The sequence below is a fragment of the Pipistrellus kuhlii genome, unplaced genomic scaffold (assembly GCF_014108245.1).
Source record: "Pipistrellus kuhlii isolate mPipKuh1 unplaced genomic scaffold, mPipKuh1.p scaffold_m20_p_38, whole genome shotgun sequence".
NCBI classification, from domain to species: domain Eukaryota; kingdom Metazoa; phylum Chordata; class Mammalia; order Chiroptera; family Vespertilionidae; genus Pipistrellus; species Pipistrellus kuhlii.
Window position 1 is genome coordinate 2962503 of NW_023425538.1, and position 15608 is coordinate 2978110.

At 51.8% G+C, this 15608-nt stretch overlaps 1 protein-coding gene and 1 long non-coding RNA gene across 8 annotated transcripts; both read left to right on the forward strand.

Annotated features, from left to right (window-relative positions):
• The first annotated feature begins 676 nt into the window (after nt 1–676).
• HNRNPL (heterogeneous nuclear ribonucleoprotein L) lies at nt 677–15319 on the forward strand. Of its 7 annotated transcripts, none has more exons than XM_036408364.2 (13): nt 712–763; nt 4848–4966; nt 5549–5786; nt 5911–5996; nt 7502–7598; nt 7696–7768; nt 10984–11055; nt 11167–11447; nt 12650–12771; nt 13083–13284; nt 14064–14121; nt 14222–14317; nt 14928–15319. In XM_036408364.2, the coding sequence occupies exons 3-13, from the start codon at nt 5562–5564 to the stop codon at nt 14984–14986; spliced, it is 1371 nt and encodes a 456-aa protein (XP_036264257.1). In that variant the 5' UTR covers nt 712–763; nt 4848–4966; nt 5549–5561; the 3' UTR covers nt 14987–15319. The 7 variants fall into 7 exon arrangements, with proteins under 7 accessions (XP_036264258.1, XP_036264257.1, XP_036264255.1 ...); XM_036408363.2 differs by lacking the exon at nt 712–763 and adding an exon at nt 2726–3018; XM_036408365.2 differs by having other exon boundaries at nt 677–763; nt 10984–11447; nt 14928–14998.
• On the forward strand, nt 6003–6737 carry LOC123651120. Its single transcript, XR_006739610.1, has 3 exons — nt 6003–6142; nt 6173–6182; nt 6405–6737. It is a non-coding gene; the product is annotated as an uncharacterized LOC123651120 (long non-coding RNA).
• Nucleotides 15320–15608: the final 289 nt, after the last annotated feature.

Consider the following 15608-nt stretch of genomic DNA (forward strand, 5'->3'; position numbering starts at 1 on the left):
CTTTCCCCTCTGGGACTCCATTTTACCTAATATGTGAAATGGGGGAGTGTGTGTGGGGGGGGAGGGGGAGGGGTAAGCTTCAGTCTTCTCCATTCCAGACTTCCTGGCACTCCTCCAGACCACTCTATGAGGCAGGTGCTATTACCTTCCTTCTATTGGGCGAGGAAACAGAAGCCCAAAGGCTAGATCCCTTTCTCAAGGCCACAGAACTAGAAAGTGTGGCTTCTGCGGGCACTCTGGCCCCGGGACCTGTGCCCTTAACCTTCACTGCGTATTACAACCCCCATAACATAACAGGCGCTGCGGCACAGTGGGTATGCACCTTTGCCATCAGACAAACCCTGCTGTGCCACTTACAAGCGGTGGGATTCTGGGCCAGTCGCCTATGTCCCTAGAGCCCATTTCCCCATTGGTACAATATGCACCCCAACACTCAACTAACACAACAGTTGGCTAACTAGGAGGGATAAGTCATGATTTCCAAACAACTGCGCGACTTTCTGTGAGGGGAAGGAGGGATTAAGGATTTGGAGAGTGTTTGGGGAAAAGGGACACGGAACCCGAACGAAGCGGCCCTACAGACTTCTAGTGCGTTTTCTTCATTCAACTCTCGGTCTGGCCTCATCCAGCCCGCCCCCTCTCATTTCCCCCCAGGCTGAAAAGAGGTCGTGGTCCCTTTAAGACCCGTCCCTCCCTCTCCCAAAACTTCCCAGCGACTGCTCTGTTCGATCCCGGACGGCCGGCCGGGCTCGCCGCCGAGCTGGTAGGGGCTGGGGGCGAGGGGCCCGGGCGGGGTGCGGGGAGGTGGGAGGTGCCACCGGCCGCCAGCGGCGCCGCCGGACGCAGGGGGTGGGGCGGAGGTCAGAGCGCGGGACGCAGCTGCCGGGCCTCCCGGTCCCCGCCCTGGGCGCGCGCGCAGGCGGCGGGCGGCTGGGAGCGGCCGCGCCGAGGACGGTCCCGACGCGCCCGGTCCGCCCGCGCCGGCGCGAGGGGCGTCAGGGCTCGGCGCGGGGGCGGGGCGGCGCGGGGTGGGGCCCCCTCCCCCTCCCCCACCGCTCTCCTCTGACGTCCGACCTCGCGACCCCGCCCTTCTGCGGGCAGCCCCGCCCCCGGCGTCACGTGCTGAAGGCGCGGCGCCGCCCCGCTCCGCGGTCCTGCGGGCCTTTTTGGATCTTTTCAGTGTGATTAGGAGTTGGTTCCGATCCCCAAAAGCGCACCCCAACTTTTATCTCCCCAAACCGGCGGACCCACCAGGCCTGCCCCACGCTCTCAGTGCCACTAACCCCATTTCAAACTTAGTTTCCACGGGGACGCCTGTTTCAGGAACACCCCCTTTCACTTGGACGGACAGGTTCCGGAGAGTATTTGGAGGCACCCCCAACCCCGTATTTCCCGTGACTATCGTTCCCTACGCCCCTCCCCGCTTTCGCCTAGCAGGCATCCTCCCCGACATGAGAGGCCTTAGGGGGGTCCTGTGTCCGCCGCCGGCCCCCGCGTCGTAGGCTCTAGATTCGGCCTTCCTGGCCCCGGGGTAAGGCAGGCTCGCCCGAGGCTTTGACTCGCGCTGGCTCTGTGCCGGGCACCGCGCCGGGTGGGCGGGCCGGCCCCGCTGAGGCTGAGGCGAACCGCCGCGGCCTCGCCCATACACGTGCTTCTGGAAGAGACAGGCACCTCACCATGAGGACCTAGAGGGGCCAGGGCAGTCCCGTGAGAACCACGGCCGGAGGGACCACGGGTTAGGGATGCTCCCAAGTGCCGGGCTGGTAGGGGCGAGGAGAGCTTTTCAGTTAACACCGCAGGGACAAGGCATTACTCCAGCTCCGCCAGGAAGGGTAGTGTTCCAGGTGGAAGGGCTGCTCCAGCGAAGATGAAGAGGGGCACGGCAGGTGCTTCCAAACTGAAAGGAGTCACTGGTTGAATGGAGTGGTGAAGTGACACCAGCGAACTGGACAGAGTCCGAAAGGTTTTATACTGCCAGAAAGGGGCAAAAAAAAAAAAAAAAAAAATCCTTCCGGCACTGTGAAGGTTCAAGGCGGAGAGGAACAGGCACAGTGACGGGGACAGAACTGCACTGGCAGTTGCCCCTCGGTCTGGCCTGGCCTTGAAGCGCGGCACGCAGCAGTCACTCAATACTCTGGGCACTCCAGGCCTTCGCTCCCTTCGAGGTCGCCTCGTACCCCGAAAAGCGTGTTCGCGCATGCGTTCGCATCTCCGATCATTTCCGGGACTGTGCCTAAGAGCGCCTACCGGGGCTCTCTTTTCACCCAATGGGAGACCACCAATGGTCCTACCGCCTAGGGAGGAGACGAAGGAGATTGGCATCTGCGGTGACCACTGGAGAGGCAGAAGGGAGGGACTTCCTTGTCTTTGCCGAGTGGCGCGGGAAGGTAGTCGTTGTGACTGGAAGACTAAGGGCTTCCGGTTTGATGGATTAGCAAAAGGCCAATGAAAGTGGGAAGGAGGAGGGGATTTTCAGGAGCGAGAGGAAGCAGCTCCAGACCTCTGGCCTATCAAATTGGAGCAGCCGGTCAGGGAAAAGACTGGCAGAGAGCGCTCGCCTATACTGAGTGTCCCAAACAAATGAGGGCGGGCTCTCCTGCCGAAAGGAGTAGGCTTTGTCCAATAGGGGCTTAAGGTATGCGGAGGCTTCCTCCCCCCGCAGCAGGAACAGTGGCTCCCCCTATCGGGTGGGGGCGGAGGGTGACGGGCGTGTCCCTCCCCCAATGAGAGGCGGGGGGAGGCGGGTTCTGCGCCGCCATGTCGCGGAGGCTGCTGCCCCGGGCGGAGAAGCGGCGTCGGCGGCTGGAGCAGAGGCAGCAGCCGGAGGAGCAGCGGAGGCGACCGGGAGCGATGGTGAAGATGGCGGCGGCGGGCGGTGGAGGCGGCGGAGGCCGCTATTACGGCGGCGGCAGTGAGGGCGGCCGGGCCCCGAAGCGGCTCAAGACAGACAACGCCGGCGACCAGCACGGAGGCGGTGGCGGCGGTGGTGGAGCCGGGGCGGCGGGCGGCGGCGGCGGGGTGAGGCCAAGGCTCTAATCTCGGGTATCGCTTGGGAGGGAGGGGAAATTTCCCACTTTGAGGGTATTTCTTGGGAAGGGGGCTTCTGCGCACGCGCCCCTGCCCTCGCGCCGTTGACGGAGTGGGGGAGGAGCAGGCGTTGGGCAAACGGCGGGGTTTGCGCGAGGACAGGCGCCTGCGTGTGGGCGCTATTGAGAGCGGGGCGCTCGCGCTTCGGTGGTGCAGCGCGCAGGCGCCGCGGGCTGGTGTGGGTTGGGGCGGGCACGCGGCCGGACGCCTTTTTCCTCATTTTCTTCCCTGGCCCGATGCGCAGGCGCACTTCTCCCGCACTGGCCTCGTGGGCTGTTGGAGGTGGGGGGGCCACTGCGTGAGCGGGAACGGGTGGGCGGTGGCCTTGTCCGCTCCTGAGAGGAATTATGTCCGGTCGCTATTTAATCTTTATAGCTCTGTGGTTTGTCTTGAAGCGGAAGTAGATTTGAGGACAATTCCCCTAGAACAGATTATGTTCCCTATTTTGTGGGCACTGAAAACCGGAAGAAAGGCCTAGTGAAAGGTCTTTTTAGCAGATCGGGAGTTGAGCCAAGTTTTGGAGCCATCACGAGTTTGCTAATAATTTCCAGGGTTTAACTGGATGTGCAGAGGGGTTGATGAACCATAATGTTCCCTGCAGTTGGGCATTTTGGAAAGGATTCAGCCAAATCCTTAAGTCTCCTCCGAATAGACCACCAGTTGTTCCTCTGGCTTAGATCCCATTCCCTCCTCTCCCAGTCAGCCATTTGCAGGTTTTTTTCAGGACTCGGCTGCCATCTGTACTATGATTTATTAGCATTTTAATCTGTGCCAGACCTTGTTCCACGCATTTTAAAGGTATCTCAATTGAATTTCCAACACTTCTTTATGAGCTAGGGGTGATTTACTATTTTTGACTTGCATAGATGAGGTAAATTCATATAACCAGTGAGGGAAGGGACTGAGTTTGGAATTTAGGACTGTGGAATTCCAAACCGCTGAACCTGGTAACCTGCCTCCTGTTTGGTTCATTCCTGAAATAGAATCCAGTTCTGCCTGGTGGTTCTCAAGCAGGAGGCTTGGCCTAGAGCCCACCAGAGGTGAAGAAAGTTACTTTCCTCCTGGTTCTCCAAGGCTTCTGTCTGGAAGTTCCTCTTCTTTCTCAAAGACAGGATTCTTTTTCTACAGTCTGGCGTAGATCTTGTTTCCCAGTGCAGATTTTGGTGGGGAAGTGATTAAAGCTAAATCTAGTCAAGACTGGCCTGGCTGCCACAGCTTCTGAGGCACATGCTCTTTTATCACAACCAGGGGATGAAGTGGGAAGTGATGGTTGGCTGGACGATGGTTGCAGCTTGCTCTAGTGGGGACAGAGCAAAGAAGTTGGGCAGATGCAGAGATTGCCTGATTCAGATTGCAGTGGAGAATTGTGTGAGCCTTTCCTGCCAGTGGTGTCCACTTTCCAAGCCACGCCTTCCCCTCCCCCTCCCCTTTTTTTGTGTGTGTGTGTGTGGGGGGTTACCACTGAGAAGAGACAGGTTCTGGAAGGAATGTAAGATAAGCCATCGGCCTGGTCCTTCATTCTGCTTTCCTCAGAAGCTACAGCAAGAGGCTTTAGATAAGTGGCCATGCACTGAGGGCCTTTGCTCTGTTGGCCCAGAATCCTTTTGGGGTGATTGGTTTAAGTTGCTTGCTGTCTCTTGTTGTCTGACCTGGGTGACACTTCACTGTCTTATCTGACTGCATCCTCAACAATGCAGAAGCTAGTGAGCCATTATCTTGTATGGCAGGAAATAAAGTCTTGCTTTTGCTTCTTTTCTCAGGAGAACTACGATGACCCACACAAAACCCCTGCCTCCCCAGTCGTCCACATCAGGGGCCTGATTGATGGTGTGGTGGAGGCGGACCTCGTGGAGGCCCTGCAGGAGTTTGGGCCCATCAGGTACTCCCCTCGGAGGCCAGGGGTTAAGTATACAGAGAAGGCTTTGGTGTCCTGTGTGCCACTGGTTCCTGGTGGGAAGTGATTTGGCCAGTTTGGTCCAGGATCCCTTGGCTAGGTCCTGGGGCTCCTCTGCTATGGGGTTAGCTCTTGTGTTTTGGGTCAAGTATTGCAAGTTCGTGTCCTTTTTCTCTACTTTGTAGCTTCTAATTAGCATTTTCTTATTCAGCAAGTATTTATTATGCTCAGTAAATGTGGGAATGGAGCATTGAACAAAATGTCCTGGACTCCTCTTAGATAGTTGCCCACACAGTGGTCAGCACTATGATGAGGAAGCTCAGGAGTCTGGGAGATATTTGAGTCAGATGAGGAGGGGTCAGGAAGGAAAGCTTCCCAGAGGAGGTAATGCCAGAGCTACACCTCGTCTGTCCTGCCACTTATGACAAGAGGTGTTACAGTCAGGAAACCATGACAGGGTGCACAGGATTTGGAGGCCAGGGAGGAGTCAGTTCATAGGAATTTGAACACCATTCTCTTGTTCTTGTCTCATCCTGAGAATTTGAAACCTGTGTTTTCTCTTGCCAGCTATGTGGTGGTAATGCCTAAAAAGAGACAAGCGTTGGTGGAGTTTGAAGATGTGTTGGGGGCTTGCAACGCTGTGAACTATGCCGCCGACAACCAAATCTACATTGCTGGTCACCCAGCCTTTGTAAATTACTCCACCAGCCAGAAGATCTCTCGCCCAGGAGACTCTGATGACTCCCGAAGTGTCAACAGTGTGCTTCTCTTTACCATTCTGAACCCCATCTATTCCATTACCACGGTGCGTGCCAGTGGACATTCATTCCTTGATGTTCCCCTGTGAGCTCCCTCTTCCCTTTTCTCTGTCTCCAAACCAGACTCACCTGCCAGTGCCCCTTCATTTTGTTCATCTTTGCTTTTTACAGGATGTTCTTTACACTATTTGTAACCCTTGTGGCCCTGTCCAGAGAATTGTCATTTTCCGGAAGAATGGAGTCCAAGCCATGGTGGAATATCCTTTGCTAGGAATAGGCGTTCCTTGGGTTGGGGGTTAGAGCTGGGCAGGGTGCCATACACATTTTTAACCAGTGTGTATCTGCTGATTGCCTGCCATGTGTCGTTTTCATAAAGCCTGCAGTCTGATGGGAGGGGCTGTCAGTAAATAATTAGATGTCAATAAATAATCAGATGTATGAAAGTATAGAATGTGCCGAAACTGGTTTGGCTCAGTGGATAGAGCATCGGCCTTTGGACTGAGAGGTCCCAGGTTAGATTCCGGTCAAGGGCATGTACCGTGGTTGTGGGCACATCCCCTGTGGGGGGTGTGCAGGAGGCAACTGATCGATGTCCCATCGATGTTTCTAACTATCCCTCTCTCTTTCTCTCTGTAAAAAATCAAAATATATTTAAAGAAAGAGAGAAAGTACAGAATGTAAAGTGCTATGAGATACAAGGGGATGTGGAAAGTTCTTTGAGGAGGCTATTCAATTCAAGGTGGAAATACCAGCTTTATCCTCAGATGGACCCTACCTAATGGGTTGGAGTGTTGTTGCAGGTTTGATTCTCAGGCACCTGCCTAGGTTGTGAGTTCCATCCCCATTGGGGGCATAAATGGAAAGCAGCTACATGGATGTTCTGCCCTCTGACCCTCCAATCTCCTCTCCTCACCCCCTAAAATTTAAACAGCAATATACACACAAGGGGGAGAGGGAGAAGGGGACCCTAATAACGTGTTTCCTTGAAAATAAGACATCCTCCGAAAATAAGATCTAGCGCATAGAAAGATAAAGACACCCTCTGAAAATAAAACCTAGCGCAACTTTGGGAGAAAGAATTAATATAAGATACTATCTTATTTTCGGGGAAACAGTATAAGGTGACAGGAGATTTGACTGAGTGGTGGGCCCATGATATAGTACACAGATCTTGTAATACAGAAATCCATACATAGTGAAATCTATGTGATCGTGTTGACCAATGTCACCCCAATTAATATGTTAAAACACATCCTTAAGTGAGGATTTAAAAAAAAAAAAGAGAGAGATCCTCAGGTGGTCAGAAGCTTAGTGTTGGAGAAAGCAAATGACCCGGCAACTGAAGAGTAGCAGACCTTGGGGAGGGGTTCTCGGCATTGGAAGTTGGGACGTGTTCAGTAGTGGTGAAGCTTGAGTCGGGATGCAGTAGGAAGCCTGATGGACTTTCAGAGCAGGAACGTCTGGTATTTTTCAGATTGTTCAGGCTTCGTCAGAGCACAAGGGAGAGGTTGTGCTTGCCCTGGAGTGGTGATAGGAGGTTGTCACCTCTGGGCTGGTGGGGTGGTGCAGATCGTGAAGAAACTCTTTGCCAGTGACTCTTCACTCAGGGTAGCATGCCAGCCCGTCTCCATGCACGTGATTGTGGCAATGAACAGATCCTAGAACACCCATGTAGCAGTCTGGGTGCTACCTTGTCCTTCATCTCTGCGACAGTTTGAAGCCTCCCAAAGAGCTATGATGGGCTTTCCTTAACGTAACTTACATTTGATTCTGTGCAGAGTGCCCAGCGGGCCAAGGCCTCACTTAATGGGGCTGATATATACTCTGGCTGCTGCACTCTGAAGATCGAATATGCGAAGGTAAGTCTGGGAAGTGACTGCTGCTTGTCAGCTTCCAGGTGAGCTAGGGCCTGGAAGATCTCGTTCAGGAGACAAAGTTTTTTTCTTATCCCTACAGCCTACACGCTTGAATGTGTTCAAGAATGATCAAGATACTTGGGATTATACAAACCCCAACCTCAGTGGACAAGGTAATCCTGATCGCCGCTTTGTTCTAAACACACCCTCTTGCCTTCATTTGACAAGTGCACTTCATAGACCTGGGATCAGGGTTATGTAATGCCATTGGGCTCCCTGTGGACATGGGAGGGCTTTAGTGGGAGAGGGTGAATGAGGGCTCTCTGAATTCTAGCTGCTACTTGGGGCCCTTTGATGGAGCTGAGGGTGCAGAATCAGGTAGAGGCTTGGATTGGGTGGGTACAGGGCCTCACTGCATGGCGATGGCTTTAGAAACCAAGAAGCAGCTCCCAAGTGGATTCTGCTGCTTCCCTTCTGGAAGATTATTTAGTGTCACTGACTTCATTCTCATGGGTCAGGAATGGTCCTTGCTCTCCACTATCGAGAGGGTCTTCTTGGCGTGGGGGCGGAGGAGGGGATGGCAGATTGGGGAGGTGGTGAAGGCTCCTGGGCACTTGCAGCAGAGCCTTTGAGCAAATTGACCTTGTAGAGGTGAGGCCCTGGATGGAAGCAGAGTGGGCATGCCTTCCCTTACTTGTAGAGGGGACTCACCTTCTCTGCAGGGTGCCCAAATGGACATTCCCTTCCTAGAATCTGTCAAGAATGGTTTGCCTTGGATAGGAGGGAGAGATGGAGGATTGCCTTTGAAAAGCAGCAGCACCGCCTCAACAAGACCGTCCATCTCTGTGTCTGTCTTGGTCTGATACATTGGACTAGGCCATGGGCTGAGGGAGGAGGCCGGTTGCTGACATCTCACAGGCCCTGGGAGGCCAGGTGCCCCCATTACTAGCCAGGCCTGTCTTGCTCATCATTGAAGCTGGGAAGCAGTGGGTGGCATGGGCTAGACTCTTCCCCAGGACCTTCAAAATGCGTGCTGTGGGCCTGGCAGCTCCCTCCAGAGGTCAGAGACAAATTGGTGACCAAGTGAATGTACCAGAGCAGGCAATGGCATTACATGACTTCTAACAGAAACATGGCAACCAACCATTTCTTCTCCAAGGAACATAAATAGAAGATGTGCAGACCAGCAGGGGCTAGTGGCAGGGGCTGGCTGTGCATTGGTTTTGATGCCTCTCAGTTTTGGCTGTCCCAAGGCTGGGGGTCAAAAACGAGAGCTGATGAGGTAACCTGGAGTGAGGGCGGTGCTTCGCCATTCCCTCAGGAACCATACTTCAGCGGCTCTGCCTCTGCACATTGCTCACCAACACACAGGGTAGAAACCACTAGCTCTTCCTGGAGAAAACAACATGCAGCCTCCACCACGTCCCCAGAAACAGCCGCAGACTTGAGCTCACTACATCAAGAACACCACACCGCGCTCCAAGGAACAGCTACAAGCACAGAGGCAGACAGAGACAGAAAGAGACTCAACATGGCAGCAGACACTGCTTTTTTATTAAACATTAAAGAAAGGCCAAAATCCAAGCAAACTCGAACCCGAGAATGTACACAGAAGTAGGAAACACAGAGAACAGAGCTCTCAGCCAGCCAACGGCGCTCTTTTCGGAGAACGTTTCACAGACTGAAGTAGATTCCATGGGCCTCCAAGACAATAAGATCCTCTCTCCATTCCTCGCCATACGGGTTTTGTTTTGTTTTTTAAGTCCTTTGGTTTGGGGAGGGCCTTCTTTTTTTGTTTCGATTTTTTTTTTCCTGCAGTCAACAGCTGCCAACATAATCTGCACCAACTGGAGATCAGAAACCAAAAAAAAAATTTAACCACAACAACAACAAAATAAAGCAAAACAGACAGCCAAACAGCTCAGAGGTACACAGTTACCTGCTGGTGGGTAATCGGGCGTGCTCCCAAGGCCAAAAGTTCGGGCATAGTGGGGCCACTGGCACACTTCATAACCAGGAGACACGCACATGGAGCGCTACACAGCCAGAAGCACCGCACTGCAGCACACAATGTGAGGAGGTGACAACACGGAGGGACATACCCACTTCATACACCTTTATTTTCCACTTTCTGATATCTTCTGAGGACAGAACATCTGTGAGCCACTTGATTTAATCAAAACATTGACTGTTAAAACAATTCTTTAAAAAAGTTGTAGCGGATGTATACTGTAACTTGTATTTATGACTGTAAAACCATGTGATGCAGGGTCGCAGTGTATGTTTGATGGGACGCCATCTTTCAGAACTGTGCTAACTCACTGTTGAAGCGTCCAATGGTAAGAGAAAATACAGATTTGTTTTTTGTGACAAATGGACATTGTACTCTGTACTTCTGCTGTAAGTAGTTCTATTCCATCTTTGTAATGACTGATTGTTGAAAACAAAATGAAGGCCGGGTGGCAGGAAAGAGCAGTGGCCTTGAGCCCTGGGTTTTGGAGTCGGCCAGATCTGGGTTCAAATCCCAGCTCAGCCACTAACTTGTGACCTTGGGCTAAAATGTCTTAACTGCTCAGTTCAAAGTTAATCCTCATCTGTAAAATGGGATTAAAGTAGTACCTACCTCATAGGGTTGTTGTGAGGAATCTAAGAAGCTGTGATGTTTGTAAAGTGCTTAGCACAGTGTCTGCCACTCAAGCACTAAATTAATGGTAGCAATTAATGAGCTACATCTGGGGTCAGGGATGGATCTGCGCCATTGTCTGGGTCTGAGAATGTTGATGCCTTGTACACGATTGCTCATATGAACTGATTCTGACTTGCTGCTCATCCTTTCCTCCAGTCCCTCCTCTGGTTGTGTGTGACTAGGTGGGAGGGTGACTGGGACCGGCATTGAGAAAGAAGGGGCCTAGAGTGGGTTCTAGAGCTCCTACAATCATGGGGTATTGGGGTTGGTATCTTCTTTCTGCCCTTGGGTTATTTTCCTGGTCTTAACCTCTCCCTTCATTGGGAGATATTTTAGAAAGCTCTTCTCGGCCCCATGACCTATTAGCTTCCATAGTAGCTGCAAGTTCCCCAGAGAACCCAAGAACTGGTCTTTTTCCCTCCAGGACCAGAGCAGATGCCAGAGCGCCCAGACCTGGCCTCATCCTTCAAAGAAAGGAAAGCCTCGTTGGTGTGGGCTAAGGAGGCAAAGTGTGTTCCCGCCTTGGGCTTCATGCCCACCCTCAGGCAGGCCAAAGGAGGGACGCTCCAGCAGCCCTTGAGATACGGAGGGGTTGCAGCCAAGCTTGTAGGAGCTAAGGGACTTGGAGCCAGGCCTTTAGTGAGAAGGGAAAGAGCCACCCCTCTTACCGAACTAAGCTCTAACTGATTTCTCTGTCCACAGGTGACCCTGGCAGCAACCCTAACAAACGCCAGAGGCAGCCCCCTCTCCTGGGAGATCATCCCGCAGAATATGGTGAGGGCAGGGGGTTCCCCTCCATGGACTCCCGTGGCTCATGTGCCCCTGCCCGACGCCCGCCACGCAAATTCTCACCCGCCCTCCCTCTCTTTCCTTCCCACCCCCCAGGAGGGCCCCACGGTGGGTACCACAGCCATTACCATGATGAGGGCTACGGTCCCCCCCCACCTCACTACGAAGGGAGAAGGATGGGCCCGCCAGTGGGGGGTCACCGCCGGGGCCCAAGTCGCTACGGTCCCCAATATGGGCACCCCCCACCCCCTCCCCCACCACCCGAGTACGGCCCTCACGCCGAAAGCCCTGTGCTCATGGTCTATGGCTTGGATCAGTCTAAGATGAACTGTGACCGAGTCTTCAATGTCTTCTGCTTGTACGGCAATGTGGAGAAGGTGAGTTTCTGCAAAGTCTACTGGTTTCCTTGTAGACCTGGCAAGTCCCAGGGAGGCCCTGAACCTCATGGCTTGCCCAGTCAGTGAAGAGAGAGAGCCAGAGTTCGCTTGGGTAAGAGCAAGTTGACTCAGAGGATAACTTGCTTAATTGGGTGACCTGCTAATCAGGGTTTGTTTGGACTGTGTATGGGTATTTTGTCCGTTTTTGAAATTTCATTATTAAGACTGAACTAACATAAAATTGCTAATACTTAACATTACTTGGAATATTTCGATATGTGAAATTTATCCATTGTGGTTATTTTTTTAAACTTTTTAAAATTTCTGGTTTTAGAGAGAGAAAGAGGGAAATATCGATTTGTTGTTCCACTTATTTATGCATTCATTGGTTGATTCTTATATGTGCCCTGACTGAAGATCAAACCTGAGTGTACTGGGATGATGCTCTAACCAGCTGAGCTGTCCGGCCAGGGCTATCCACTGTATGAAGGTTTTCTCCAGATAATCTGCCTACACTGGGTTTTCTGCCGTGGGATAGTTAACTGAGACTGATAGGTGACTGTTCCAAATCAGATTGTTTATTGCTTCTGTCAAATCCATCTGAAGCATTTTGAGTTTGTAGCCTCTCTCGGCCCATTCAAAACAGTAGTAGTTCTCACGTGTTAAATTTTTCCTATATGAGGCTCTCTTAAAAGTGCTTTACGTGTTGTTTTAACTTCACAAGCATCTTTAATGAGATAAGGGGGGAATGAAGAGAAGGAATGTGAATAACGTGCCTAGGTTAACAGACCTTTTTATGGAAGGACTCGAGCTAGAGAGCCTGGCTTCAGAGTTGACCCTTCCGGTTTTCAGTCTGTTTTTAATTGTTACACTCAGTATTTTACATCAGGACCCAGTATCTAGATAAATGTGTCTATTAACAAACATTTATGAGAATAGCTGCTTTGGCTTTTTACTATGCCTCCTGTTTTCTGTTGTGTTTCACTAAGTGATCTTCTCATGGGCTATGTCCTACACCGTCTGGGCTCTGCTGCCTGCCTTGGGCTCAGCACTTGCCGTGAGCCACACGTGCTTTTCTGTTTCTCTTGATTCCCATTTGTAAGTCAGGATGTGGAAGCAAGAGTTACTCCTAACTTAGAAGGGGCAGGAGAGAGGCCCCTGGCTGCTGGGCAGTGATGATGACCATGGCTGCTCTCCCTAAGGTGAAATTCATGAAAAGCAAGCCGGGGGCTGCCATGGTGGAGATGGCTGATGGCTATGCTGTGGACCGGGCCATTACTCACCTCAACAACAACTTCATGTTTGGGCAGAAGCTGAAAGTCTGGTAGGTGCCCAAATTCCTTGGGATAGGATGCTTTGGCAAGGGCCTGGGGAGAAAAGGGAAGGAAAATGGGGCACCCACTGCACAGGGCCCAGCAGTGGAACACAGTGAGACAAAGGTGCTTATTCAGGCAGGAGTGAGGTGGGGCGGGTGTGTTTCCAGGTGCTTCTCTGAAGCAGTGGGGAAAAGAGCGCTTCGCCTCAGCTGTGTCACAGTGCCCCCTAAGTACACAGCACTCGCTCGGGCAGGAACAAGGCCACAGTGGAGGGCTTGGGGGACATTAGGTTTTGACAAAGAGCTCCCTTTTCCCCTAGTGTCTCTAAGCAACCTGCCATCATGCCTGGTCAGTCCTATGGGCTGGAAGACGGGTCCTCCAGTTACAAAGACTTCAGTGAATCAAGGAACAATCGGTTCTCCACTCCGGAGCAGGCAGCCAAGAACCGCATCCAGCACCCCAGCAACGTGCTGCACTTCTTCAATGCCCCTCTGGAGGTGACGGAGGAGAACTTCTTTGAGGTGGGTGCCATGGAGTTGGTCCCACACCACAGCCATCCAAGTGGGCCATACATTTTAGTCTATTATTTTCCTACTCTGCTAGGATGAGGGTTGGGTGCTGGGGACAGCACCAAACATCTTAACAACAGAGAAGTTTGCCAGGCTCTTACATTTTTGGCAAGCTAGGATGGCTATACCTTTGCTGGGTGATCAGAGTCCAATCTCAGAACATCCCCTTTGTCAGGCAAGGCCCCCAGGTGCCTAGATAACATCTGAAGGGAGGGGGCCTGTTAAGGGCAAGGAACTAGGGCAGGCAGTCTGACTGGCAGGTTTGGACTTTGGTCTTTGTATTCAGTTCATCAAATATTTACCTAGTGCCAACTCCCTCAAATAGCATCTGAAGATGAGAAGCGGGGGGGGGGGGGGGGGGGGGGGGGGGGGGGGGGGGGCAAGGGGAGTCATAAAACACCATAGAGTGTGTGATGAAAGCTTAGAAACTCCTCTCCATGCAGGGCAGGACTGCTTGATTCTGCCGTGTGGCATTTTTTGTGTTTCTGCATCTATTTTCTGTTTTTGTTTTCTTGTATATTTTTATTGATTTCAGAGAGGAAGGAAGGAGAGAGATTATCAATGATGAGAAAGAATCGCTTGTTGGCTGCCTCCTACTGGGGATCGAGCCCACAACCCGGGCATGTGCCCTTGACTGGAAATGAACCTGGAACCCTTCAGTCTGCAGGCTGACACTCTTATCCACTAAGCCAAACCAGCTTGGGCATCCACATCTATTCTTTGTCTTGCAGATTTGTGATGAGCTGGGAGTGAAGCGGCCATCTTCTGTGAAAGTATTCTCAGGCAAAAGTGAGTAAACTGCCTTGTCTTCTCCCTCATTCCTTGGTTGTAGGTTAACAGCTCCCTAGTTTGTGCTTGGGTCAGGCTAAAACCTTTGCTTTCTGATCAGGTGAACGCAGCTCCTCCGGGCTGCTGGAATGGGAATCCAAGAGTGATGCCCTGGAGACTTTGGGCTTCCTGAACCATTACCAGATGAAAAACCCAAGTGAGTATCTGTATTCTGCAGTCCACCCCCCTTATGATCTAATGGGTTGGCTGGCTTCAGATCAGAGCTGTCCTTCCTGCTATCATGATAGAGCTTCAGAGATGTTCACATTGTCCCTGACACAGAGGGGACCTGATCTCCAGGAGAGCAGCCTGTGATCCCTGCGGGAGAGCCAGCCTGGCTGCTTGCTCACCCACTCTGCCAGCTGAGTTACTCGGGCTTGTTCTTTACGTAGCTGGCATTCTCTGCGTTAGAAGCTATCATAATGCCCAGCATGTCAGTCACAGAGGCTGGCTAAGCTGGTGTCCAGAAAAGGGGCTATATTAGCCAGCAGGTAAAATTTGCCCATGCAGTTCCGGGGGGCAGACCTATTGCTTTGAGCAGCAGCAACAGAGCTAGGAATGGAATTCTCCATGGTAGTGAAGGAAGGGAAGGAGAAATGCCTTGTGTTTTTGGCTTGTTTTTAAGCCTCACATTGGGCAGTGCCTATTAGGCCCCACAACTGAACTACAGAAAAAGATGTTTTTAAATGAGAATGGTGGGTGGGGTGAGGTTTGAGGAAGGGCACCTCCAGAGATGAGCTCAGCCAGACCTCTCTTCTTCTTTGCAGATGGTCCGTACCCTTACACCCTGAAATTGTGTTTCTCCACCGCTCAGCACGCCTCGTAATTAGGTGCCGAGGAAGAGTCCTATCTGAGCAGGAAATAATTTCTTTCCTTTGTGGTTTTTTTTCTTTTTCTTTTTCTTTTTCTTTTGCAAAAGTTTCTATATTCCTTTTCTCTCTCTCTCTCTCTTTTTTTTTTTTTTTTTTTTTTTTTTAATGCTAGATTAGAGGCTTAACCATAATGGAAACAATGGAAGGGGAGGGGAAGGGAATTGATATCTCCCAAGATTAACCTTCACTTTTAAGAAATTATTGTACATGTGATTTTTCCCTCGTTCATACATTCGTGCTGCCTATGTACTCTTGGCACATTTCAATAAAGTTGTTTGGAAAATTAACAGCGCTTTCTGGGACTCAGGGTTGTGTCTGCTTCCCTCCCACTTGGTCTGAAGAGGGGCAGGCAGGCCAGGACACAGCTGAAGGCCCAGCCCTGGGAGGAGCAAGGTGAGCCAGGGGTATAGACCAAAGTACAGTATTTTTCCATGTATAAGACACTTTTTTTCTTCTAAAATAGACTGAAAATTGAGGGGTGTCTTATATACAGAAGTCAAGGAGGGCAGGAGGGAGCCCTGTGGGTGCGTAGCTGCCCATACCTTGCTAAATGCTTCCTCCAGTCACAGCCTTATT